General features: G+C 38.9%; 1 protein-coding gene across 4 annotated transcripts in view; it reads right to left on the reverse strand.

The window, feature by feature from the left end:
• MYT1L (myelin transcription factor 1 like) overlaps positions 1-25,658 on the reverse strand; it is a 129,220-nt gene that overhangs the window by 17,620 nt on the left and 85,942 nt on the right. For all 4 annotated transcript variants that reach the window (XM_059828774.1, XM_059828767.1, XM_059828758.1 and 1 more), the window contains exons 14-16: positions 12,646-12,708; positions 7,708-7,791; positions 6,156-6,377 (exon numbers count right to left, since the gene is read on the reverse strand). In XM_059828774.1, the coding sequence (XP_059684757.1) occupies positions 6,156-6,377; positions 7,708-7,791; positions 12,646-12,708 (369 nt within the window). The remainder of the gene's footprint in view (positions 1-6,155; positions 6,378-7,707; positions 7,792-12,645; positions 12,709-25,658) is intronic.

Genomic DNA, 25,658 nt, shown 5'->3' on the forward strand with positions numbered 1-25,658 from the left:
TGATATAACTTTACATTATATTTTCAGTTGTTTAAGAAAGCTTCTAAGTTTTCCTCGCTGCATTTATTTGCAAATATCAGAAAACTTTTTTTAAAATTCATGTTTTATTTCAAATAAACTTCCTATTCTGCCGAAAAGCCAACACCTGCTAGGAACTGATTACCTCCATCTAAATTCTGGGCACTTTAATTTCTCCATGAACTGAAAGGAGTAGCTGGCATTTAGTATCTCAGACAACTTAGCGTAATGTAAGTCCTGCTGTCTTATGTATAGGCCTCATACAACACTGCGTCAACACAAAGGCTGTTTCAGGTTGAAGACTCTGCAGGGCTGATTTTGCTCAAATAACAGAGGTTGCAAGCCTACATACAAAACATAAAAATCAGAACAATCTGAGGCCTTCTCACGCCCTTTGTAACCATATAGCTCATTTCTACAAGACTCATTCACTGAACTAATGCTAAATATTTCTATGTTTTTAAATGCCAAAGCTGAGAAATGCTGATGCTACGAGAGGATGTGACTTCAGGCAAAGATTGAAAGCTCTACAGTAATTTAGGAGCAAATTTGCAGCCACTAGCACATGTTTGGAGATGTAAAGCATCTGGATTACAGAGCTACTGCCCCTTTGGCACTCTGTGTGTGAACACCCACCGCAGATAAACCCTGGGGTGAGCTGCTGTTCTTTGGACACAAACTCAAGCTGCAGCCCTGAGTACCAGGAGGTTTGCTTGTAGGTGGCACTTGCAAAATTTCCCTTCAGTAGCTGAGGTCAATGACACAGGTTTTTTAGACAATATCTATTTCTAGCAAAGCATATTTCATGAGAACAAGGATCTGCTGAGGGCAGCTCCTGTCTTGAGTTTTTATCTTTTTATCTTTTAATCTTTTCCTAATTTGCCTGTTCCCAGGTTTAGCAAAGCAGCTGTGCAGCTCAGAGCTGTGACCAACCTGGAATTTTTGGAGGAAACAATACTGGCAGTGCTCCTTCACCTCAGGACGTGCACATGAGGCAGTGGCTGAACTGAGTGCACTGCTATTACCTTCCTGCAGGCTTTCTGACAGTCTTACCATTAACTAGGTCTTCCTATGCATACAGTGGATAGCCCATAACAGTCATATGTAAACATTTCCCATAATGACCTCACAACTTTTACATACATTCCTTCAGAAGGGAAAAGGCACTGGATGATGTCCATTACTTCCTCCCAGCACATCTAGGTATTTTGCAAACACAGTGGCATGCCCTTGCTGCTCAAATACAAACCCTGTTCTATAAACTTATTTAAGGTTCTTGGAGTACTACTGTCCTCAGGAAGGACACAGGTACACTAAAGAAAAATTCCTCTTCTCCACATTTTCATCTCCATTTAGCATTAGCTTGTAAATGGGGAAAATACTTATAATTTGGCCATTTCTTGGATATTATAGCTCTACTAGCATATGTTTTTGCACTGGTTTTGGCTGGGATAGAGTTAATTTTCTTCATAGTAGCTGGTATGGGGCCATGTTTTGGATTTGTGCTGAAAACAGTCTTGATAATACAGGGATGTTTTAGTTATTGCTGAGCAGTGCTTACACAGAGTCAAGGCCTTTTCTGCTCCTCACACCGCCCCACCAGCGAGTAGGCTGGGGGTGCACAGAAAGTTGAGAGATACAGCCGGGACAGCTGACCCCAACTGACCAAAGGGATATCCCACGCCATATGACACAGTACTTAGCAATAAAAGCTGGGGGAAGAAGGAGGAAGGGGGCACAGTCAGAGTTGCGGCGTTTTTCTTCCCAAGTCACCGTTACACATGATGGAGCCCTGCTTTCCTGGAGATGCCTGAACACCTGCCTGCCAACGGGAAGTAGTGAATGAATTCCTTATTTTATTTGCTTGTGTGGACAGCTTTTGCTTTACTCAGTAAACTGTCTTTGTCTCAACCCAGGAGTTTTCTCACTTTTACCCCTCAGATTCTTTCTCCCATCCTGCTGGGAAGGAGGGAGCAGCTCTGTGGGGCTGAGCTCCCTACTGGGTTTAAACCACAACAGTTTTCCATAGTAAAGGGAATTTAAAAGCTCCATTACTGTGTTTGAAATGGGTGAACACTGATTTAAATAAAAGTGGGCAAGAGATGGGAGCAAGAATGTTGTTTTAGATCTGAAAAGGCATTTCTGACTGTTATTTCCACTGAAGTCAGCAGAAGCACATTTCCCCCTCTGGGCTAAGGAGCAGGGTTGCTAAATCCAAGTATATTCTGAGAAAGTCCCCAACTGATCGTTGTATTAGAAATTATGTCGTCCAGAAAAATCTTCTTAAATCAAATATGAGGATTAAGGGCCTGTTCAAGAGGCAAACTGGAAAGCTACAGTATAATAACCAATTTACATTTCATTATAACCCATTACATTTACCTATCTACTGACTCCATGCTTACATGCCTTCCAATTCATTTTCATATTGCTGATAGGTCACCTAATTTCACACTGGCCTCTCCTGCTAGCACAGTCTCCTTTTTGAAGTATGGCACTCTTAATCCTATGCTTCAAGTCCCTTCTGATAACCCTCTGTTGCCATTCTTTCCTATGCAAAACTCCTTGACAAAATAAAACTATTCAGATGAATTTCTGCAGACAGGCATGGCTAATGTTAAATAAACAGAAACCCTTTTTCGTGCCTTTGTTCATAGGGTAGGATTCAAAACTTACTGAAATTTGTGACTTTTTCAATTGACTGCTTATTGCTACTTCAGAAGCATGTATGTACAAATATGCATGTATTTAAATTCCAGACTATATAATACCAGTTGGAACAGGTTTCTGACTAAGTACTGATTTAAAAGCACTTGTGGATCATCTCAAGGGTCCATTGATATCAGTGGAATTACACCATGTGTACAAGGTGCAACAACAGCTCTAAGAAATCTTTCCCCCAAAAACCTCAATAGATATATATATTTAATTAATTCAACAGTTAGCAACATTTTCACAAGCCAGTCTGCCATTCCAGTTTCCAGAGTATTACATCTGCTTGGATAATAGCACATTAACAGCTGTCTATGAATGGCAGAATATAAAATCTCAAATAACACATTATGGATGCTACACATGCAATATATATATATATGCTTAGAGGAGTCTGATGTTAGAAAAATGTTTGTACTAGGGAAGAAAAGTGACTTATCAGGAACGAAGCAAGCTGTACTGCCAAAATCGAAGACTTCTTTTAACTACTACTTTCCTAGGAGCTTTTACTGACTTACTTAGTGTTCATAGCCCTGCTTTCTCCCTACACACGCTGGACACAGCTATCCCTGCAAAAGGCCTGGTTTCAGTGTGTAATTGTCATAGCATTGCTTCTCTTCAGAAGGTGGCGTTTGACATTTACAGCCATAGCTGTGTAGCAAAATGTTGTTAGAGGTAGAAGATGAGACCACAGCCTATTAATATGGATACGCTAGAAGTGAAGGGATATTCCATCCTTAGGTAAGGAAATGTGTAGTCTGTAATTTAGATGGGATTGAACTGCAGATTAGGACACCTAATTTTAAATGACTGCATGGGAGCTATGTGTCAAAGCTGCCATGGAGCTCTGGGGCCCATTCATTTAACAAGTCTAGCACCCTTCCAGATCCCCTGCGAAGCACGTTCAGCTCTCAGCTGTCACAATCAAAGAATGGGAGTGTCTCACAAATCTTCAGTCATTTTTGCCAGTCCATCATGGCCATCTTGCATGCCCCATCAATGCTTCCAATGGCATAAAGTGTCTATTTGTAGGCAGGGGAATCCCACTCCCTGCTGATGCACTCGGTGACATTTAGGGTACAACTCTGATCAAAGGCAGGTGTCTACTTCACAGGTGAAGTGAACAACTCTCCAGGATCCATTGACTCCATTCAGTGGAAGAGAAGCAAAAGCACTTTGTTGACCTATAAGTAGATTCTTAAAGTAGGTGAGTTGTTCTGAAGCTCAACCCTATGTGCAGAGTTTGATTCAGTTGTCCATATACAGGCATGAAATGCCATTTGAGAAGACATATCATTAAGGCTTGTAAATATGATACTGGACCTACCACAGATGTGTGCCTTTCTGAGCAACAGCTGGAGGCCACGTAAATTATCCTAAGGCGTCTAAAATGGCTTCAAGCAGTTTTCTTTGTGTGAGCAAATGAACAAAGCCCTTTTAACAGCACCTTTAGGATTCTACAAGAATTAATAATATTTTTAAAATACTATGGCTTAATTAATAAAAATTAATATTGTCATAGCTTATGGAAGCTTCAAGAAATTGTTAAACTCGCTCACAACAACTTAGAATATCAGCACTTTGTTACATCAAGACAATTAAGTAAGATCAGTTTGCTTCAGTCATTCTTTTTAAGCAACCTTTCATCTTCTGGTGCTCTCCTCTAGCAATGGACCCTTTTGCCCCCAAACTGGTCTTATAAGGTAAGCCTTTTACATGTCTCAGTTTCTACTTAAGATAATGGTGCTCAAGAAAACACATGGCTGCTATGTGATTAAATGTCGTATTTAGGTTTCTCCATTGCAAAAAAAAAAAAAAAAAATTAAATTTTACTCTATTTTTTCCATTAAAACACTCCTATTAAAAAAAAATCTCTAGGTACCATTTGCCCCCTAATTTTGAAGAACAGTTAAATTAGTATCAGTATATTCCTTTTAGAAGTTAGTTATTCTTGTTGAAAGAATTTTCACCTTGAAAATGTGTATACTATATAAATACTCCTTTAAAGCAGTCTCTCAGTAATTATATTGTACCTTTCAAGTAAAGGTAAAATTATTTCAAAATTTTAATGATAGGTCTCTATGAGTTAAATAAATGTTACACCATTATGAGAAAGCTAAACTACCATGATGAAGAAAGCTAAACTGAAATATGAACACTAATACTGATATTTTACTGAAAGTCAGTAACTTAAATCCACCTGTGGACACCTGCACAAATGGACAGGGCTTTTGCATCTGCCACTCCCTAAAGCCTATGGGAGCTGCAGGCTGTGTAATATGTTTGACCACTTATGTAGGTAGCACCCCAGGTCATGGACCAGAATCCCTTCATGGTAGGTACCACACAAACACTGAGTAGAAAAACAGCTCTGAACCTAAACAGTAAATAGGAACTAGGTGCACAGTCTGGAGAGGTTGCAGTAAGGGCTTTTGAGTTTTGCTTTAAAGGATTATCAAAGAAAGAATCAAAGGAAATAGTTACAGGCAAGAGAAGGGAGAAGTACACTTTTCAACTCTATATCTAGAACTGACTACAAAACAAGATCAGGTTGGTTTAGTTAACTAAAGGTACAGAAATTCAACTGAGGTCTGCTTGGAGAAGGGTGACAAATCAGGCACATCGGCTTGACGTATTTGAAGAAATGAGAGTTTTATTTTAGTGATTATATAATAAGAAATTTTCTCTGACATTATAGTCATAATCAGGCTGAGATTCCCACCCAAAGCTCCAAGAACACCCTTGCTTCCTCATAAGCTAATATCTAAAATGGCAGCAAGATTTATCCCTAACAGACTGGCCACTTTCTCTTTCTTAATCTCTTAAAAGCGATAAAAATGTCATCACTGAAGTCCTCTTATTTTTACTAAGTTTGTGAAAAATTGGACTTTGTATTTCTTTTGTCAAATATTTGTATTCCATTAGTTTTAATTAATCTGCTGTATTCTATGTTTATTTTTTGAGTGAACATTTTCATTACCAAATGAATAAAAGTACTTTGTTTTTATGGAACTGATTTCTTAAATTCTTTAGTTTCATGCTCTGATGTTTGGGAACCAACAATGTGTCCAACATCTCTGAAAACCAGGGGGATTCAGATGTGTATTATAAAGTCTATCCTAAGGTAATTTGTCCAGAGTCCAGTAGCAGATTTACAGTTATTGTCATGCACACTCTTTTCCCTAAAATTTTCTGTGTATTATATATTCAGATTCAGGTTTCTAGCTGCAAGGACTTGCATCAAAAAAAATCATGTGTCTTGATTTCCAGTTATCTACAAATATATGTAGGAAGATTATTTTTAAAAGTAATCATGAAATTCAAAGTGAGCACAGAAATGCCATGACAAAAAGCTGTATTTCAAAACTTGCTAATCTAATTTAAATAGTAAGCATAAGTGAAAAATATAAGCCACAGTTACTCACCTACGATGAGTGAGAAAACTACCACTGACATGTCCTGAGCCATCACATCCTGGGGTTGGACATGACATTCCTTCCGTCTTCACTGACTTCCAAGAGAACTGGGAGCCATTTAGGTACCCATCCTTTTGCCTTTTGGCAGCTAGAGGACACCCTGATGCACTGCGATGGGATGCATATTTTCCAGTTATATGACCCTGACCATCACAACCAGGAACTGGACATCTGGATAGCAGATAGATGAGATAAACTTTATTGTCTTGCCATCATATACCTGGTAGCCTCTACAACAAAGTCAAAATAAACCCGACATGAAAAGAAAAGAACAATCATGCACTGTGGTTTTAAAAATAGTCAAGATACCCTGTAGTGGGTAAAATTACAAGCAGAACTTTATTAATATGAAAAAAATATGTTCTTTGATAAACTGTAAGGAGGCTAGCCAGTAGATGAAGTCACAGCTGTTGATATTGTGCAATTGCAACAAAAGGACTGAGATATATATTTGAATTGCAGGTGTTCATTACAGTAAATATCACACTGGAATTGAAATGTTGGTTACTGAGCTCCACTCAGCAGGGAAATTGCCCATAATAATGCTATAAGCATAAAATCCTACTTAGTATAATCCTTGGTACATTTTATTTATGTGTACGGAATCTAAAGAAGACTTGTCTGAAGTAATGAAAATGTTAGATATAAACAGGTAGGTATAATGTGATCATAGCGCCTCATCAGAAATGCAGAGCACCTTTAACCACTCTCTGAATAGGAGAAACTGTAACAAACTATGCGCTACAGCCTAGAGAAGTCAATGAGGACAGTTCCGTATTCATCTGATGTTTTTCCTTACTTGGGAATTCCCCCCTACATTTGCCCTGTACACTTCTAAAAAACAAATAACCAGGGTTAGAAGGAACAGGTTAGAATCTTCAAAGTGAAATGTTTAAAGAAAATAATGTTTTTTTAGTATGCTGCTACTGTACACACGTCAAAACAAGGCCGGTTACGTCACTGTTTGTCCTACATTAAAATACTGCTGCAACTCTCCACCGAGGACCCGGTCCTGAATGGTCTAAGCAGTCACTAAACCCACTGAGTTCAGTGGCCACTGCTATCAGAGCACCTTGCAAGAAGAAACCAAGACCTATAGGTAGGCATTTGTTCCTCTTGCAAACAGCATAAACAGCCAGATTTGCTGCAGCAATCTCATATAAATACTCAATTCTCTATTCCCATAACTACTTTATTTAGCATGTATGGTTTGTCTATAGTATGCAAACACATTTAAGGCGTTTTTAGGCGATAAAGATCGACGTAATTTTTTCATGTCATGTGAAAAACGTATTTAAAACTGTTTCTAAATTATAGAAGATTGTATTCTTGGCTAGAATAAATCAGCACAGCTCCTTGATTTGCAGTTCACTCATAGAAATCAATGTGGCCATCTGCTCTTGGATAACTATCAGGCAGTAACTTTTATGCCTTAATAAAAAGCTGAAGATATGCATGACCTTATAAAACACGAGAGCCCTTTGACAGTATTTGTTCTCACCTAATTGGCTCTTGGTCTTCTTTGTCTTCCTTGCTTTGTGCTATCCTGATTCCACTTTTCTTTGCTCGCGGACAGCCTGAAAGACTGAGTGAAAGAAAACATTTTAAAATGCAATTTCTCATTCTTGGGTACAGTTTACAAGGGATACGCTTCCTCTCTGAAAAACTGGCAGAATAGGTAATTCCATCCAGTTTCCAAAATCAAAGCTGAAGTGGTTGAAATAAGGAGAGCTGCAGTACGCAACCACGAGGGGGAATCCGCGTGTCTCAGTTTGTGATGCAGGACAGGACTGCAGGCACTGTGCAGACCACACACACAGACAGTCCCGGAGGAGGCACGGAAAGCAGCTCTTAAACTCTCTGCCTAATAATCCTTCCAGCTGACTCAGCAGCAGCAGTGACAGCTTTAAAAGGAATAGAAGGCAGTGTTTCAGGGCTGAGAGACATTACGTCCTCTGTATGTCTGAGAGGGAAGGAAGAATAGGCTCAAAAAACAGGAGTCTGTGGATCTCTTGGTAGGGCTAACGATTTCTCTAGGGGGCACATTAGAAACACTATCAAACCTGCTCAATCATCACGTAAGAATCCTATAGAACTGTTGAATAAAAACACGGCAGAGCTCAGAGCTGTGCAATGCCTTGTTGAGAAAGAGTTTAAGTGCTCGGAACTCACCCAGACAAAAAGATTTGGTAGAGACAAAGTTATATGTTAGGCTAAGCAATGTTACATTTAACTAGACACTGAGAATGTTGTTTTTAACTACACAAGATGGAAAAAGATATATCTATTCCAAGATTTTATAAGCTCAGTTTTTCCTTCGCATATGAAGAATTCATTATAGAAACCATTTAGTAGGCTTGACAATTACTTCAGTAGATATTTAAAGATTTGTTTAAGTAGTTGCTATCCAAGGACACAAATATGTCTACCAAAAAAACCTGCTTTGTCCTCTATTTAAATATTTCCATCTTAACACATCAACATTAAAAAGGAAATCCATCAGTAGAACACCACCTTTGAAAGTATTGAGATGAGAGACAAAGTAATGTTACCAAAGAAAAATTGCCTCAGAGAAAGAAATTAAACAGAAGATTAAATTTTTGTTTTCAGCATAACAAAAGGTACTTCAGTGTTGTATAGTAGGTCCTGTCTTCAGGAAGAAGAGACAGAAACAGCGGTAGCAAAATTTTCAGTTATTTTGTCTTGTCAAGACCAGTGAGGACTGGGAGGAACAAGCAGAGAAAAGGGTGATGCAATCACAGACAGAATTCTATGTTGGTAAATAAAAAATAGACAAAAGTAGAGTTTACATGCTGTAAAGTCATAAAGAAGTCAATTAAAGAAAGGGAGGAATGTTAGCACAGGATATTGGACATAGGGTATTACCTAGCAACGTTTAGTGAGATGGCATGGCTACACCTATAGTAGTAAATAGAAGGGACCTAGAACTGCTGTCTAGATCCAAGACCAGCAAGCTCACATCCGTACAGTTAAACTCTCTGTCTCTGTAAAGCAGGACAGCTACACCCATATTGCTTATAGAGAATGATCCGGACCCATGCTGAGCCCCAAATCATATCTGAGAATTGCCTGGGAGAGTTTCAGTGGCCCAGGGTCAGTACCATGCCAGGGGACATGCTAACAATTTAACAGTGTAAGCATCTGCACTCTGGTGCTTGGACCTGTCCTCTCATCCCATTTCATTTTCTAGTTTAAATGCAGCTGACCGCTTTCCTTTTTAAAGCAAGCTGCTGTTTATTCCAGCTTGCATAGTGCACACCAAAGTACCATAGTTCCCTGTGTACAACCTAAACCTCAGAAAGCCTGGGTCACTTAAAAATAGTTTTCTTCAAAAACAATGACATCATAATCTGTAAGAAGGCAGAAGCAGGAGGAACAGAGTCTGAGAGATTTAGAATAAGAGGAAGCAGGCTCCGGGGCAAGGGGGCAGCTCGGGAACAGTTGATTCATTGCCACCCATACAACCTGGACTGCAGAAAGTGAAGGGGAGAGGACAGGAGTTACAGATATCCCTAGCTTACCTGTGGGACTAGCCATACCCACTGTATGAGAATAATCAGGTTTTGCATCTGAAAACCAAATAGTTAATAGAAATGCCTCAGAAAGCAATACTTTTTTTAGTAGGTGTGCAGATGGATATGCTTGTAGATGATGACATTTTCATAACAAAATCTGAATAAAGAATTTCTGCCTTGACTAATGATTTAATGCTTTCTACATATTAAAGCAATTTAATTATCACCTACTTACTGGTATTTTGGTGCATCATCTTTTTGCAATAGATCTTTCTATTTTGGCACTATGATTTATTAGAAAATTCTAAGACCTTTCAAGTCCTCTAAACAGACATTTCCAACAGACCGCTTCTGAGGTTATGATTAATTCATTTTTCCTCTGACAGCAGATTCACCAAGAAAACATATGTCAAGGATGAGCCTTTGCTTTAATTTTTTTTTATCCTATAATAACCAAAAGCTATTACAAAGTAAACATATTACTTCATTTTTATATCAGTTTAATTCCTTGTATATAAAGATAAAAGACAACAAGGGAAATTCAACACCGGTACATGCTGATATAACTTCTCGCATACATTGAATGGGTGTGTGGAACTGCAGAGAGTTACGGCAGAGTTAAATCTGCCTTCATGTGCACTTGCTGTAGAGCAGCCATTTTAAGTACAAATGATACAGCAACATCTTGGCAGCCATTTAGGAGAGAAGTTTGTCATTCCTTTCCTTCTGAAACTGAAAGGGTTGTAAGGGATAGTATGAAATACAAACAAAAATGCTAGCTCAGATGCAAGCAGAGGTACATGCTAATTTCCAGTGTGGGAATTAGAAAGCTTAAATGTGAACATGCTGTGGGTCTTTCATACTTCACAGTTCCAGTTCTAGGCTACTGGTTTGCTGCCCTTTTAAAGAGCGTGCATTTTGCCAGCCTCACCACCTCAGAGAATGGCCTCAACAGATACCGTGACCCGAACAGTGTGGGGCTGGCTCTGTGTAAATGAGACAGGTCTCCTGAGGACATCAGTGGTTTTAAGCAAAGAAGACATTACTCCTTCCGTGTCAGTGCCCGCGCCCTTGTGCCCGCAGGCAGCCAAGGACCTGGGGCTGCCAGAGGCCTTTTGGAAGAGAAATGAGGACACGTTCCCAGGAGTTATGTGGTCAATATAGACATGATGGCATTTCAAAAGGTTGAATGTGTTAAATCCCAATGGAATGAACAAATTCTAGATCACTTAGTTTTGCAGAATTGCTTTTTGTATCTTTATGTGTACTGAGTATGCTGCAGACTCAAATGAAAACTTGGTCCAGCACTCATCTGCAAAAATACAAGAACATAAGAATTTACAGACAAAAGTAGGTAACACCGTCTAGTTCATGGTCTGGTCCTACAGTGTCCAGGAGACAATGCCCAGGGAAAGGGTTTAAAAAATGAGCTGACATGGAGTGAATCTTCCCTGCAAACCTTGTCAGCTTTTAGGTTTCTTCCGTTTGTGACACTTAGCCTTCTGCATCTTCACTGTCCTGCCTGTTTCTGGTTAAATATATGACCAAATACATAAACAACTTCCTGAGACAGCAAAGTTGGGGCATATTGCTGGTAGAGGTGTGAGCGGATAAATCCACATATAGTTAAATGTAGTTATAAATTTGACCTTAAATCACTTTGAAAGTGTGATTTAATCTCCTACATCATGTAAGTGCTTTTAAAATGTTTACATCTCCTTTATAAGTTATTTGTACTTTTGACATTTAACTGTGCATTACAGAAATTGTTACTGTAATCTTTCATTTTTACAGCATGTAAAGGTATGGCACATTCCCAATCTCTATGTTATTTATGTTTTGACTTTAAACTGTTGCTTTTACTGGGAATACATTTAAACTGGGAATTTGTGTATTGACTAGTTATAGCCAATTGTAAACCTACAGGGACTTGCTGAAGCAAACAAATATCCAGACTCAACAGTACTACTATGCATGGGAGTAAAGAGCCTTTACTAACAAAAGAGAGGTGGGCTACACTATTATTCTTTGGTTAAACAGCGGACAGCTATTTACAAAATATGGTGCAGCTCTTCTCTACTGATTTATAGCTCTCAAACAGCCACAGGGAAATTGCTAATTGCACAGCATTCGTAACATTACCTCTACAGTGATACCACCATAATTCATTTTGGGGTTATCAACAATACCCTAATTAGTAAATGTGAAGCTTTCTTTGGCCCTTGGTAAGGAACACAGTTATAGCTTAGGCAGTTAAAGTAACAGCTTTCATCTGTACATTTCTCTTTCCGTTCTTCTGCCTTGACATAGTTACATACAATGTGTTGCAATTTAAACACAAGCCAAGCTTTATTCTGAAATGTACTAACAAGACTGGTGCATATTAGATGAAAGAGGTACTTTTCTCCTCTCATTAAAGCTGGTCAGACTTCAGCTGGGAGAGGAGGTATTTTAAAGAAATACAGAGGGAGTCTGGAAGAGATTGACAGGAACAATCAGGAAATGTAATTTGTGGGGAAAAAAAATACAGGAATAGGATTTGAGTCCAGAAAAAGTAAGATTGTGAGGAGAAGAGTTAAGTCATTCAGAATGTAAAGCATGGGAAAGTTATGAATGTTGAATTGCTTCCCTGGGCTAACAGAGAAGGTAGAAAAACTGGATTCATTTTCTACAAAGAATTTGCTCGATATTAGCGAAAATCTTGCTACCTATTTAGCTAGTAAGCCATGCTGAAACTGAGAAATGTTATTCATTGGTGATAAATAGAATGATTTAGACCAACCCAGGTCTAGATACAGCACTCAATCCTACTTCAGTATTGAGAGAGGGAAGAGAGGTCTGTTGAGGTCCCTTCTAGCCCTTCCATTGTTTGATTTTAAGAACAAAACCTTCTCTTTACGTACCTTCGATGTGAAGCATAATTTCCAGTAATATGCCCAGAGCCATCACAGCCGGGGGTGGGACACCTAGAATAATAATGGAAGAGATACAGAGCACTGTTACTGACAGGAAAGATATAACTGCCCATTAAAAAATATTCATTGGCTCAGTCCTTGTTTCCACAGGTGCCAACCCTGGGGACCTCTAGCCATTGCTAAACCTGAGCTTAATTCCACACTGGGGAGAAGCATACTTTCTTCATTCATAAAATGTTTTAGTTTGCAACTGCTCACCTGCCCACTCAAATGCTTTCTGGATATCTCTAGTATCAGCAGATTAGTGGAGATTTCCAGCAACAGTCTGACATCCCTACACCACCAGGAATGAGTACGGTTGACAGCAAATGGAATATCCCCATGGTGTATGCTTAGGCAATGGCTAACATTACAGCGAGCAGTTTTGTTTTCCATTAGGGCTACTGCTCTAATGCCACTGCACAGTGTCATGAGGTCGCACCATGGAGATACCACTCCACCTCTCCATGAAGCGAAGGAAATGCCTAAGGAAAAGGAAATATGTAGACGGGAAAGTAATGCTGGCCTCTTGCAGAGAAATGGTAACCCACCCAAACACTCCCAAACACCAAGCTACACCACCAGACAGAGAAGTCACTGATACAGCCATCAGTGGAATTTCTAATAGTTGAACGATATTAGAGTCATCAAAGAAAATGGGTGTTTTTCTCTGCATTGCAAAGTTGATTGTCATCACCACAGAATAACCTAAATTATAATGCTAAGTAAAATCATTAGCGGGTATTTGAACGGCTACACTAAATCACAGAAAAGACCAAGGAAGAATTAATTTATATTCATTTTACTGAACAGATGAATGCTACATGAATTCTGAAAAGTCACTTTTCTTGAGCCTGAGTTTTGAATTTTAGCCATGCTTTAAAGCTTCATTTGAAGAAAGCATTCAAATTCAAAAAAGCATGCGCACAAATTCAGATGTTGCGTTCTGAAACATCAGATTTCCATAACATTGAATTCTTTCACTATTTTAATCCAGAATTCACGCAGACTTTGGTTTTCACCCTTTAGTTACATGTGTGTTTTCCTCAAAGTTGGTTCATATTGGTAAACTTTTGTTTCACAAAGGTTTCTGCAGAGACTTGGAAGTTTCTTAAAATCAGGAACTAAGCAACTCAGAATTCCATGCAATGGGGCTGTCATGTTCCATTAAGCTGAATTTTAGCTCTTTAAAGCTAGTAAGCATTACCTACTTCTGAGGAGCTCAGCAGGGTCAAAATTCAAACATAATTAATGAAACCTTGAAGGAGATAAACTGGAATTTGTTAAATGGAGTTCTCATACCATCTTCATCTGGACCAGTTCAGTTATTCATTAGAAAACATTAAAATATGGTAGCACTTCCAGGATGTAAGCTGGTAAAACCTCTGGGGTTCATTACGTCACTGATGTTTCTCTTCTATGTAACAAATGGCCTGTGTGTTTTGGACAAGAAGTCTAAACAACATCCTTAAAGACCATTCTCCTTTTCTCTTGCTTTATAGTTTTGCACAGGACCAAGTATAAGACCATGATCTTGACTAGAAGGTATAAGTATTGCTGTAATTCTTAATATCTTAAAGACCAATTTAGCGGTTGACATCACACATTAATCTTTCTGCTTGTAGAAAGATAAACCCCCTAATTTTTGCATAGTTTCTTCTGACACAAATTAGGTAAAAATATGGCCCTTGGTGAAGAAGTCATAGCTCAGTCTGTATGGGCCTTACCATTCATTCTTTGCTATGATTGCACATGGCTAGCACAAACTCTGGCTATTTCTTTAAGTTAAAAAATAAATGGTTAAGGCATCTTATATAACAGGCCTTATATTTTAAATACTTCATATCTAAATATTTAGATGTTCTCACTATTTATTTTTATTTTTATTTTTTGGCAAATGTTTTAAGATCTGCAGAGAGACAATCTCTTGCTTCATGTGTTTTTTTAATGCTAGGTATCTTCAGTGACCTACAATGCCTATTTCCTACTTCCATCAAGACCAGCTGCATCACTGAAGCCTCTAAAGATGTTGAATCAAAAGATATGGGAGTAAGAATTAATAAAAGGAATTGACTAAACTTTGGCTCTAAATGTCCATGGTATCTAAATGAATAAAGGAAAACAAGGAGCCATGAGACTGTTCCTCTGCAGTCTGTCTGAGGTACTACAAGGATTCCTTCTTTATGAACCCATGCTATTTGAAGCTACCATATTCCTCTACAGACTTTTCAATCCTTTTGAGAATAAACTGTTATCAAAATTGAACAATGTTTTTTCTCATCTTTTCCAAGACTTCTGCTACAGGCAGGTATGATTAATAGTGTCTTAACAAACATGATTTATAAGATGCACCAGTACATCCAATCAATCAGTCTTAAAATTAGTCCATTACACCTCAACCATTTAGACAGTCTTACACAATTTAAAAACTAGCTTATTTCTGTGTCATTTAAAAAAAATCTCAAGCAACTGAAGCTAAAGAAGAAATCATCCTGCTGTAAATTGAACTGAGATTCTTCACAAAGGGCTCTATACAGTTCACATCAGTTTAAAATCATACTTTTGATTAAACCAGAAGAGATTTTTTATGTAGGCAAGGTTTTTAGAAAGACCTTTCAGATTTTGATTTTGGCACTATAATATTTGTTTTCAAGTCTCATAAGCTTATATTAACCTAAATGTAACAGATGAAATGAGAGTTTAGTGCAGCTGATAAGAACATTTTAAAATCCTGGAACACTGCTGTTTACTGCTGTTCCCATTCTATGGGAAGTGCTTATAACCACTGTGAAATACAGGATGCAGATATACAGCAGTCTGTTTTAACTATAAAGTTATTGCAATATTTATTTGCTATCCTAAGCAGATTAGATAAGGAGACAACTACAAGTTCTTGTACCACTGGAATCATGAGTCTGTATTTTCAGAATGTCTGATTATACATTGGACTTTCATATACCCTACTATTTATTTCACTATCAACTACTACCTACACATATTTGACTTAACCGATCATATGTACATGCAACAATGCCAGAAAAATGTATGTACAGGTGTTTATAAGAGGCAAGTGATGTGAAACCCTTTGAAAATGAATGCCAGAGTAAGTAAGTAAGACATATACAGTTTCCTCACTTACTTAAAGTGAATGTAATTTGGCAGGATCAGAAGTTTATTTGTAGACTCTACATAATAGCTTATTGCAGCAAAGGAATTACTTCAGTACTGTAAAGAGTGAGGTGACAAAAGGAACTCACCCTGTAAAGAGTGAAGTTCAGAACATATAACACTAGCACTTTATCACAAATTCAGGGCACCCAGTAATAGAAAGAGCTTGTCAGTGTAGGGAAATGCACTTAGCACTGCCTTGGTGCCCCATTCATTTCACAGAACATCCCAGAGAAGCTTTTCTGGGAACATAAGCATAAGCAGAAAGCAGGGCAGGCAGCAGAACAGCAACAGCTGTGGCAGCTGAATTCAGTATTGGGCTTAGATTCAATAGCAGGAATGAAAAAAAGGTGAGAGCAAAACTGAGACAAATACACTTAAGCCCCACTACCCATTCTTCACCAGGGAAAGGGCTGAAGGTGTGCAGCAATTAAAAAAGACTTTCGGCAGCTTGAAGGAACTTAGGGAGGTTCCTGGGACTGGGGAGGAAATGGATGCAATGCCCAGATGGGCTCTGGGAGGGTTTTTCCAAGTGCCAATGGTTAAAAGTCTTTCTGTAAGTTCAGCTTAGAAAACAAAACAGCTCACATCAGCATAGGAGCCTACAAATAAGGTCCACATTTAAATCTATATTCCTAGGCTTTTATCTAGGTCTACAGGAGCTAGAGAAGCTTACATGTAGCTTACATATTTAGATTTATAGCTGAACTAGCATGAGACCAAATAGGATGTTACACAAAGGTGCAAAGACAGAACTGAGGTAGTTTTGTCATCATTATTGTGCATAGCTTTGGCTGACTTACTTTTAAAATTTATTTTAAAACATAAATTATCTCTAAAACATACCAATAAAACAAAGATATCGCAATCTACAATATAATGAAAACACTTTGCTTTTTTTCTTCCTTTTAGAGATTTTACCACAAAAGGACGACTTTTTGGAATCAGAGGCATTGCAGTTCCCTAAGGAGGAGGCAGCACTCATGGAAGCTTTTGCAGCGCACACAGCCTGACCACAGCTCAGAGCCTGCACTGAGGCTTGGGCTCAGGCTCAAGCTCAAGCTCAGGCTTCCTCTTTCTCTCCCTCAGAAACCTTCAGTTGAGATTCAGCAACACGGTGAATTCTATTTCCATCTCAGTCAAATCTTTTCTTTAAGGTTTGACCAGTTTCTATGTATAAATCTGAATGGAAACCTTGGATCTAGAATTATACAAAGCCCAAATTCAGCACACCACACAAACAAAAGTCGGGTCATTGTAACACATGGTTGCATTTTTCACTAAGTAGGGTGATAATGTTTAACTTAATCATCAGAGACAGTTTTAGCAACTGTAACCAATATAACTTCTTCTCTCTGTCTCTTGCCCCTTCAATCACCCTTGGTCCCTTCTATGCCTTCTCCCTCTGCACACTTTCAGCCTCACTGCTCTTATCACTACAGCCTGGGTTTCACTAAGGAAAGGGCATGTTATTAAGTTAGGCTGTAGCTTTCACAGGAATTGGCAGGTTTGTACGTTATCTGTGTACTTTTTTTTAGCTACCACTCTTGGGGGATTAATAATAGCACTCAGTGGACACTCTAGAAATAAAGAAATAATGACAGTCACTAATAAGGGTGAAGAGCATTGCCAATTCTGATTATGGCAAACTGCTTCAACATTTTATTTTTGTGCTGAGGAAATTTGCTCCCGTGGAACTGAATTAAGTCATTAACTTCTCTCATACTGTCCATGCCAAGAGCCATCAGACAGTAGTCCTGTCTAGGACCCACCAAACTATACTGGGATTCAATTGCAAAGGGTTGCTACAAAATACCTTTCATGACCTGTTAGTAGTAAGCTGGTGTATCAGCTCTAAAGACGGATGTTACTTTTATTGTTCAGTTTACAGCACTCAGGACCTACTGCATTGTGGATCCAACTTAAGTAAGTTAACTTAAGTTATCCAACTTAAAGTAAGTGTTTACTTACTTGAGTAAGTAAACAAACACATAAACAAACACATATATAAATAATATAGTCTACCAGACAGAATATGTATCCTATAAATCACTAATTAAATATTTAAAGCAGATGTAGCTAGAGAGCAAAAAATTTAGAATGGTTCTTCAGAATGTTCCACACTGTAAAAGAACTGGGATTTAATAGAAAATTATATCTTTCCTATAGTTTTATTTTGACCATGCTTCAATCTCTGTAGTAGAGGTGTGATTTTCTGTTGAAGGTTCAGAAAGGCTAGAGAAATATAATTGTTTCCTGTGGGATTTTTTCACAGCAGAATGTAGAATTTTTTATTGTCTGGTTGTTGCCATGTATTTGAGATTCTGTTTTATTTGACTGAACCACCAGGAATGGAATTCATAGGCTGGGAGGCTGGAAGACAGACACAATAATACTTTGCATTTCTATCTTTCATCTGAAGATCTGAAAGTATATTACAAACATTAATGGATAAAATCTCACAATACTGCTTTGAAAAAGGGAAGAATTTGGCAAAGGAAAACTGGGGCATAGAGAGGCTAAACGACTTTACACAGAAGAGGAAAATGGGCTAGTAGTAGACATTCTTGTTCACGTCTCTGTTTGCAGCTATAAAGCCACAAGTCTTCTGAAACTACATGTAGATTCATAAACAAAATATCCTGGTTTTTTTTTCTAGTCAGGTAGTCCAGAAACAAAAGATTATAAAAATAAACCTGTAGAGATACAGTGTTTGCAGTTCCCTGATTTGAATATGTGAGGAAGGATTAAAAAAGGGGAGTGGGCAAGAAAGGGAAGGGACGAGAAGAAGCTTTGTCAAATTAAGAAATGGAGTTTTCTGTAAGGTATGGTAATTTTATTGTGCCTCTATGAATTTGAGCACTTGTCAAAAAACAACAGGTTTGCAGCTCTTGACAAACAAGTCCCTTTTTTAACTATTTAAGAGGCCAAAAGAGAGAACAAGTTTCCTCCCCAGTTCCTTCCTATGCCATTCACCACTGACCTGCTGGGAGCACTCCAGGGTGAGAAGAGAGATGATAAACACAGCTGTGTGGTCCTCAGTGGAGATTTTTTGGCCACAGGTGTGTCAGTAACAGTCAGGGGTGTGGTTATTGTTATGAAAACACCTATTTAGCAGGAACTGGACAGAAACCAGCAACTCATTTTGCCTTTACCCTCTGAGCAGTCAGAGCAATGCCTTCCAGCCATTAGTGTTCTAGCCAGCTCTGTGAAAGCAATCTGGATGTGTAAATCTCTAAATCTTATTTTCAGTCCCAGGTATTTTGGTAGATTGTCAAGCTCTAATTAAGTCTGTGAAGTGGGAACGCTGCTGATCTTTTTCCTCATGAAGACACAGAAGAAAAGCTGTTGTCTGGTCCAATTCCAGTAGGAACACAAATGCTTTTCCACTGTTACCCCATTGCCTTTTAATGTCTATTTTTTTGCCATAGCATTTGACTTCTGAATTCCTAAAGTGTTGATACTTTCTTTTGATACTTAGACAAAAACCCTCTACCTACACAACCTATCTGTGAATTTGCAATGAAAAAATTATTTTGTTAGGATGGATTTATTTTCTCTTATTTTCCCTCAATGAAGCTGCACATCTACATACTTCTTCACTCTTCATTTTAATCCTTTCATTTTCTTTCCTGATGCCTCTTTCTCCCTATTTTCAATCTGTTATGCTTTTTCCTACAGAGGAGCAAGAACCTCCATTTGCTTTTGCCCCATGGTTTGCTTTCCATCCATATTCTTCTGCAGTGTTTCTCTTCCACATTCTACCTCTTCCTTTTCCAGATCCTTTTCCTTCTTCATTGTCTTGTCTTGTCACTTGTAAATTTTCTCTCTCTCCCTTTTACTTCTTTTTTCTCTGTCCCCTTCGGCTGATATCTTCATTCTCTTTTCCTCCCTCATCCTTTCCTCCTTTTATGATCTCTAATAACCTTGAAGTCTACAGTTCTATCTTCTTTCCACCTCTGTTTTTTCTTTCCACTATCTCTTCTTTCATCCCCCATCTTGTTCTCCTGCTTTTTTCTCCCACCTGATTTTATCTTTCCCTTAGTCTGCATTGCTTGTGGTCCTCTCACATTGCTGAGATGACTGGGTATACGTTGCATCCTTGTGTCAAGGGAGAAAACGCTGTGTGTTGTGAAACCTTAACAAAGAATTTCTTGGCTGCCAAGACACAATGAGTCATTTTAAGTATCTTGCACTCTTTTATTTTCCTTAAAGTCCTTGTAAGCTTTATCACTGGCTTCAAAAGCAGCAGAACCAGGCTAGCACTGGGCGCTTCTGAAAACTGCATTCAGAGCTCATTTGAAGCTCACTTGAATTGGTTCAAGAGGCAACATAAAGTCTGTAGGACAGGTATGCAGATAATGAATATTTCAGTGGATCTTGAGTCTATGGTTTCATGTTCAAGGCTAAACCTATGTTCTAGTCCTCACAAATATACCTACAAAAGCATGTGAAGTCAGACCCTTATAAATATCAAAGGTTCGTAAAGATGCGTTGTAAGCCAAAAATAAGAAAGAAGTTAAATTTAGATTCATATGTTAATTATTTTTGTGTATTCAGCCTAACTAGAAGGAGTACTTAATCACACAAATTTAGTTTTAGCAGAAGTGTTAAATATTACTTTTTCATATGTAAAATACTGCTAACATTTCTTACTTAGCAGAATGCTACTGACACAACAAGCCTCACTGGAGTTAACAGGAAAATTTAAAACCCAAACCCACAGCAGATATAAAGGAGGAGGATTTGAGGAAATAACAAGAGCCAGCAAAAAAAATCTGTGGTGGAATGGCAAATGAGTGAATTGAGAAAAATCTTCTTCCGTCTTGTCAGTTGCTTTTTGGCATTGGATCCAGTGCAGTTCCAGTAGGAATGGGCAGGAGATCAGGGATCCAGGCAGGCAGGGATCACTCCTGGTGGGGCATTACTGAGCCCTCTCAGAAGACACTGGGAGAAGTGCAGGTTGGAGGTTGGAAAGAAGTGTAGAATGGAAGGATTTGTTGTTACCACTTTCACTGTACAGTCTTTCTATCCATGAGGGAATGATGCCAGGCCTATGGAGCTAATCCAGGCATGAGACTAAAATAATTTTGGCTCAGAGGCTTCGTGGAGTAACTTCAGTCTCTTCTATCTCTGCTGAGAGATTGCTTTGTCTCTCTCTTTGCCTCTAGAAATCCCCAACAATGGAATGATTCTAAACTGGGGATGGCTGACTGCATACTCTTCTCCTTAGGTAAAATTTAATTAATTCCCTGACTTTCTGCATGTACGATTTTTCTGTCCTTAGCTGCTTGTATTATCTGTATTGCATCCCTGCATTTTTTGAACTGTGTGGGGGTGAGAAAGAACATGATATGTTTTTTAATAATACTGAAATCCATTTTTCTATAAGCAAACTAAAATGAATCATGGTGGCATTTAAAATATTGCTGTGCACTCGAATGCACAGGTACACACGATGCATTTAAATTAATTATATCGCTTTAAAAAAATATTCCTGTGCCTTCAGTTACCACCTCTGCATGCTGCCTGTTCTGCTAGCAGTCAGGACTTCCAGCTTCCCAGCAGCAAGTGCTATGACGTGCTGCCCGCTGTTCTCACATCTAGCACCAACATATACTGCCTAACATGCCAGTTGCCAAAGGCATGGCATGTGCCTAATGTGAAATAGCTTCTGTGCGCTACCCGGGGGGTGCTCCGTTCACAGAAGCTGCCAGGGGGAAGCTGTGAATCAGCTCTCTCCCTGGGCATCTTGCCCACGCTTTCTCTCCTGCCAGCATCGCCTGCCTTGGAGGCAGCACTGGCCAGCTGCAGATCCCCTCCCCGCAGCAGAGAGCTCTTCCTGGCACCAGGGATGAATCAGTTCCAACACATGCAAATTCAAACATTCATTTCCAAACACCTCAGCCTTTAAAAAAAAGCTTCATTTTTATAGTGAAGAAATAACATGAAATGATTGAGGCACAGAGAAAAATGCAGGAGAAGATAGCCTTAAGATAACACGCCCTACAACTAGGAGCAAAGCCATGCGAGTTCTCTGTCTCCTAATAGCACTGCTGCAAGCCTGTGCTCAAAAAAACCCCACGTGGGCTTTTTTCAGTAATTTTGGGTAGACGCATTTGTTTCTGAGGAATGTTCTATTCCTGATTGGTCTGTGAAAATGGGAACCACTAAGCCTCTCAGGAATATCTGCCACACAGCCACTGCACTGCAAGATTTGTCCAGTCAGGGTTTGCAGAACAGCCAGTGACATGATTTCTCTTGCTCCCTGTATGTGAAAATGAGTCCAAGAGAAGCATTTGAAGACAATAGCACAGGTATAGGATTTTGGTATTTTCACCTTAAAAGGTGCCTTCAAAAGCTCGTACAACTGGCCTAACTTTCCTGTTTACGATGTAAATTGAAATTTTAGCACAAAATTAAATTAAAATTAGGCCAAAAGCGGAGTACTTTGAAAAGGCACTCTTGAAAGTAGGGAATTTTTCCCCTGATAAGAGATTTACATTATGGTCAGTAGCCTGCTGGTTGCCTTGAACACCATAAAATTATCAATAGCATAATTCTTGAATTGTTGTCTTTATGTTGCTGCTTCTCCCATGCTCTGCTCTTTCATACTTCATATATCTTCTCTCAGGTGAAGCAATTACCAAAGGGTCTGGTGGGCTCAGCAATATGACTGTGAATCTGTCACTTCCTGAGAGTTTCCTGGAGGTTTGGAATGACTTCAAAATATATGAATCTGGAATACTCAAAACAGTCAGCACCTCCCCAACAAACACTGAGAAAAGCTATCAGATTAGGACTGCTAAAAGCAGAGGAAACAAATTAACAACTTTCTTATAGTCTGTGGTATTAACAATCCACTAAAGTCATTGGGAAGAGAATGGGCACCATCCAGCATTAGCCGTTCCTTAGCTATTCTGTTTATCTGTTTTTTGTTTGAACAGAACTGTTCAACTTGTGCATGCACAAACACTTGATCAAGAGAAGGACTCTAGAAGGTCACAGGAAAGGAGACAGTTGGATCAAATATAAGGGGGAAAGGAAAGGCTGAGTGGAAAGGACAGGAAAAATAATAACATGAAGAAAGTCCAATTTCAATGTCCTCTTTCGAAATAGTATATCAAATATTGGTATGAAAGACTAAGCCTACAAAATATTTCTAGCCCTATATAATTAAGAAAGAAGCAGGAGTCCTGCCATAAGTGGATAGGATTGTAAACATCTTTGAGTTATCTAGGAAATATCTAGGAAATATATCATGGGCAGCGTGAAGGCTCAGAATTTTGCCAAAAAAACCCCATTAAAATATTCCAAATAACAGAAAATGTAATGGGTTGGAATTTTCTTCACTATTAATAGATTGTTTCTTACTCTCCTGTTTCAAAAGAGCAATTAAAAGATGATTTTCAGTCTATATTCAGAAAGGTAAGTTAAGGTACACATAATAGTTCGGTGTAAAATGTGTTTAGGTGACTAATTGCATCTTAAGGATGAGAGGTATGTTTTGTTCCATATGCAGTCACTGCACTGCATTGAGTGCCCATTAGCATTGAGAAGTGCTATTGTACAATGAAGTTCCTATACTTGATGGACTTTTAAACCTCTTCTGAATTTATGTGTTTCTATATGAAAACACATGCCATCCAATAACAGGGACAGGTTAACATTTGGATAAGGGGAGCAAACTCTCAAGGGTTTCACTTTCCCAGACAGATAAAGCAGAGATACAACTTTCTATTCTGGGGGTGAAGAGTCAACAGCAAAAGAATAAAATTCTTCAGTTTTCATTTTGTGAAAACAAGCAGCTTTTTCCCTCTAGGCCTAAAAACATTTGTCAGAAGCCCAAGTGAGGAAATGTGAAAATACTGAGTGTGAATTATATCAGACTGTGAGATGCAATCTAGTCTAGGAAGAAGGCTAATGAACAGTACAGCTAAAGGAAATCCAGTTTTGTCACTGATTTTCTGTGTGAATTTATACTAATTTTTGAGCAATTCTCAGACATGCTCTAATTTTTGGTGCAATTGACTTGAGACTCATGCTCCATCTACACTAACTTTTAAGTATAACCTCGTCATTTATTTGAATTTACCTCAGGCCTGCACTGTTAAGCAAGACTTAATTAATACTGAAGACAGAAATTCTTAGGGCGAGTCCAGTCAAGGACCTGTCTGCAAGGAGGACAAGTTGGGCATGACCACAGCTATGCCCACTCCTACAAGTACTCCATCCTACTGCCTTTAGCTAGTCTCAGATGGTAGAGAGTGGGCAGACAAATCAGCCCTAATGAAGTAACACTTAGGATGGCACAATGTCTTTTGCATTCTTGCCAGCACTCTGAGAACTACAAACACTAAGCTGCAAGTTTGCATTGCTGCAAGACATTGCAGGATGTTTATGAGCCTGGAGCACTTGATACATGAGGCTGAGAGAGCTGGCTTGTTCATTCTTATATAAGAAGAAAAGTGTAAGAAATCTTATTTCTGTCTACAAATACCTAACAGGATGGTGTGGTGAAGGCACAGCAAAAATATTCTCAGAGCTGCACAGATGAAGAATGAGAGACATCGGGGACAAGGTTCAGCATGGGAAAGCCCAATTCATTATAAAGGAAAAAAAATCACCATCAGGCTGGTCAAACACTGGAACAGGTTGTGGGAACTCTAACCTTGGAGATACTCAGAACTTGACTGAACAAGGTCCTGAGCAACCTGCTCCAACTGGACTTGGTCTGAGCAGGAGTTTGGACTAGGTAACATTTGGAGGTCCCTGCCTACATGGTCTTATTATTCTGTAATATATTTTAAAAGCTGTAGCAGAGAGCATCATGTTTGGCCTCTTATTGGCAGTCCAGATGCAACCTTTCCTTACAGGCTCATTTCCAGAAAGATCAAGCACTATCATGCTACTTGATTACATTCCCTTCTTGATAGTCCAAGCTCAACCATTAGCCAATTTCTTTGTATAGTTGTATATATTCAAAATATTTGTATATTTCTTTGTATTTGTATATGTTCTTTTCAACAATTGAAAATTATGACTTTGAAGTCCAGTTTGCAGAGCTAATGAATGCTCAGAAATTCTCAGTGAGGTAGATAAAGTGGATCACACCGAACATCCTGATCAGTGAGAGGGACTCTGTGCCTGGGATAGTGCTCCTAGTTTCTACTCGGGGCATCCATCTGCCTCTGCTTCGGAATTTCCTGTCCCTCCTGAACGGGTGTTGCAGCTGTCTGGGTAGCAGTAAAAGAAACAATGAAGCTTTTAGTACAGTATTCAATAACCTGAAATTGGTGCCATTTCACCCTAACCTGTCAGACTGTATGAGGCAGTTTGCACATTATGTGAAAAAAGGAGACATCCCTTCAGTGACGGCAGGAAGCTCAAGCTGAACTATTCCTTCTTGTGCTGGAATCTGAGACTGTATTAAACAGCACTTACATAATAATTCCAGCTTCATAAGACTGCTCCAAGGTATCATTAAGCAGAGCACTTGAAAACAAATTGTGCTTTTTATTGTCATGGGACATGCTCTGGTGTCTTTTCTTACTTTGGCCCTCCTTACTTTCTCCTTAAAGTTAACAGAGGCAGAAAGCCCAAGCTTTTGTGCAATTTCTCCTTCTGTATCTCCCATAAGATTAGGCAGTGCAAGCTTGGTTTATACTGTAAACATTTCATGAAAGAGCCACTTCAATTTCGCAGTCTAATAGCTGCAGGAATAGTTTCCTAAACAGCTGTGCAGAGTGCTGGAGAGGTCGGAGGTTACAAACAGGGATAAATGGCTGTGCAGC

This window comes from Gavia stellata, chromosome 2 (assembly GCF_030936135.1).
Source record: "Gavia stellata isolate bGavSte3 chromosome 2, bGavSte3.hap2, whole genome shotgun sequence".
Classification (NCBI taxonomy): Eukaryota; Metazoa; Chordata; class Aves; order Gaviiformes; family Gaviidae; genus Gavia; species Gavia stellata.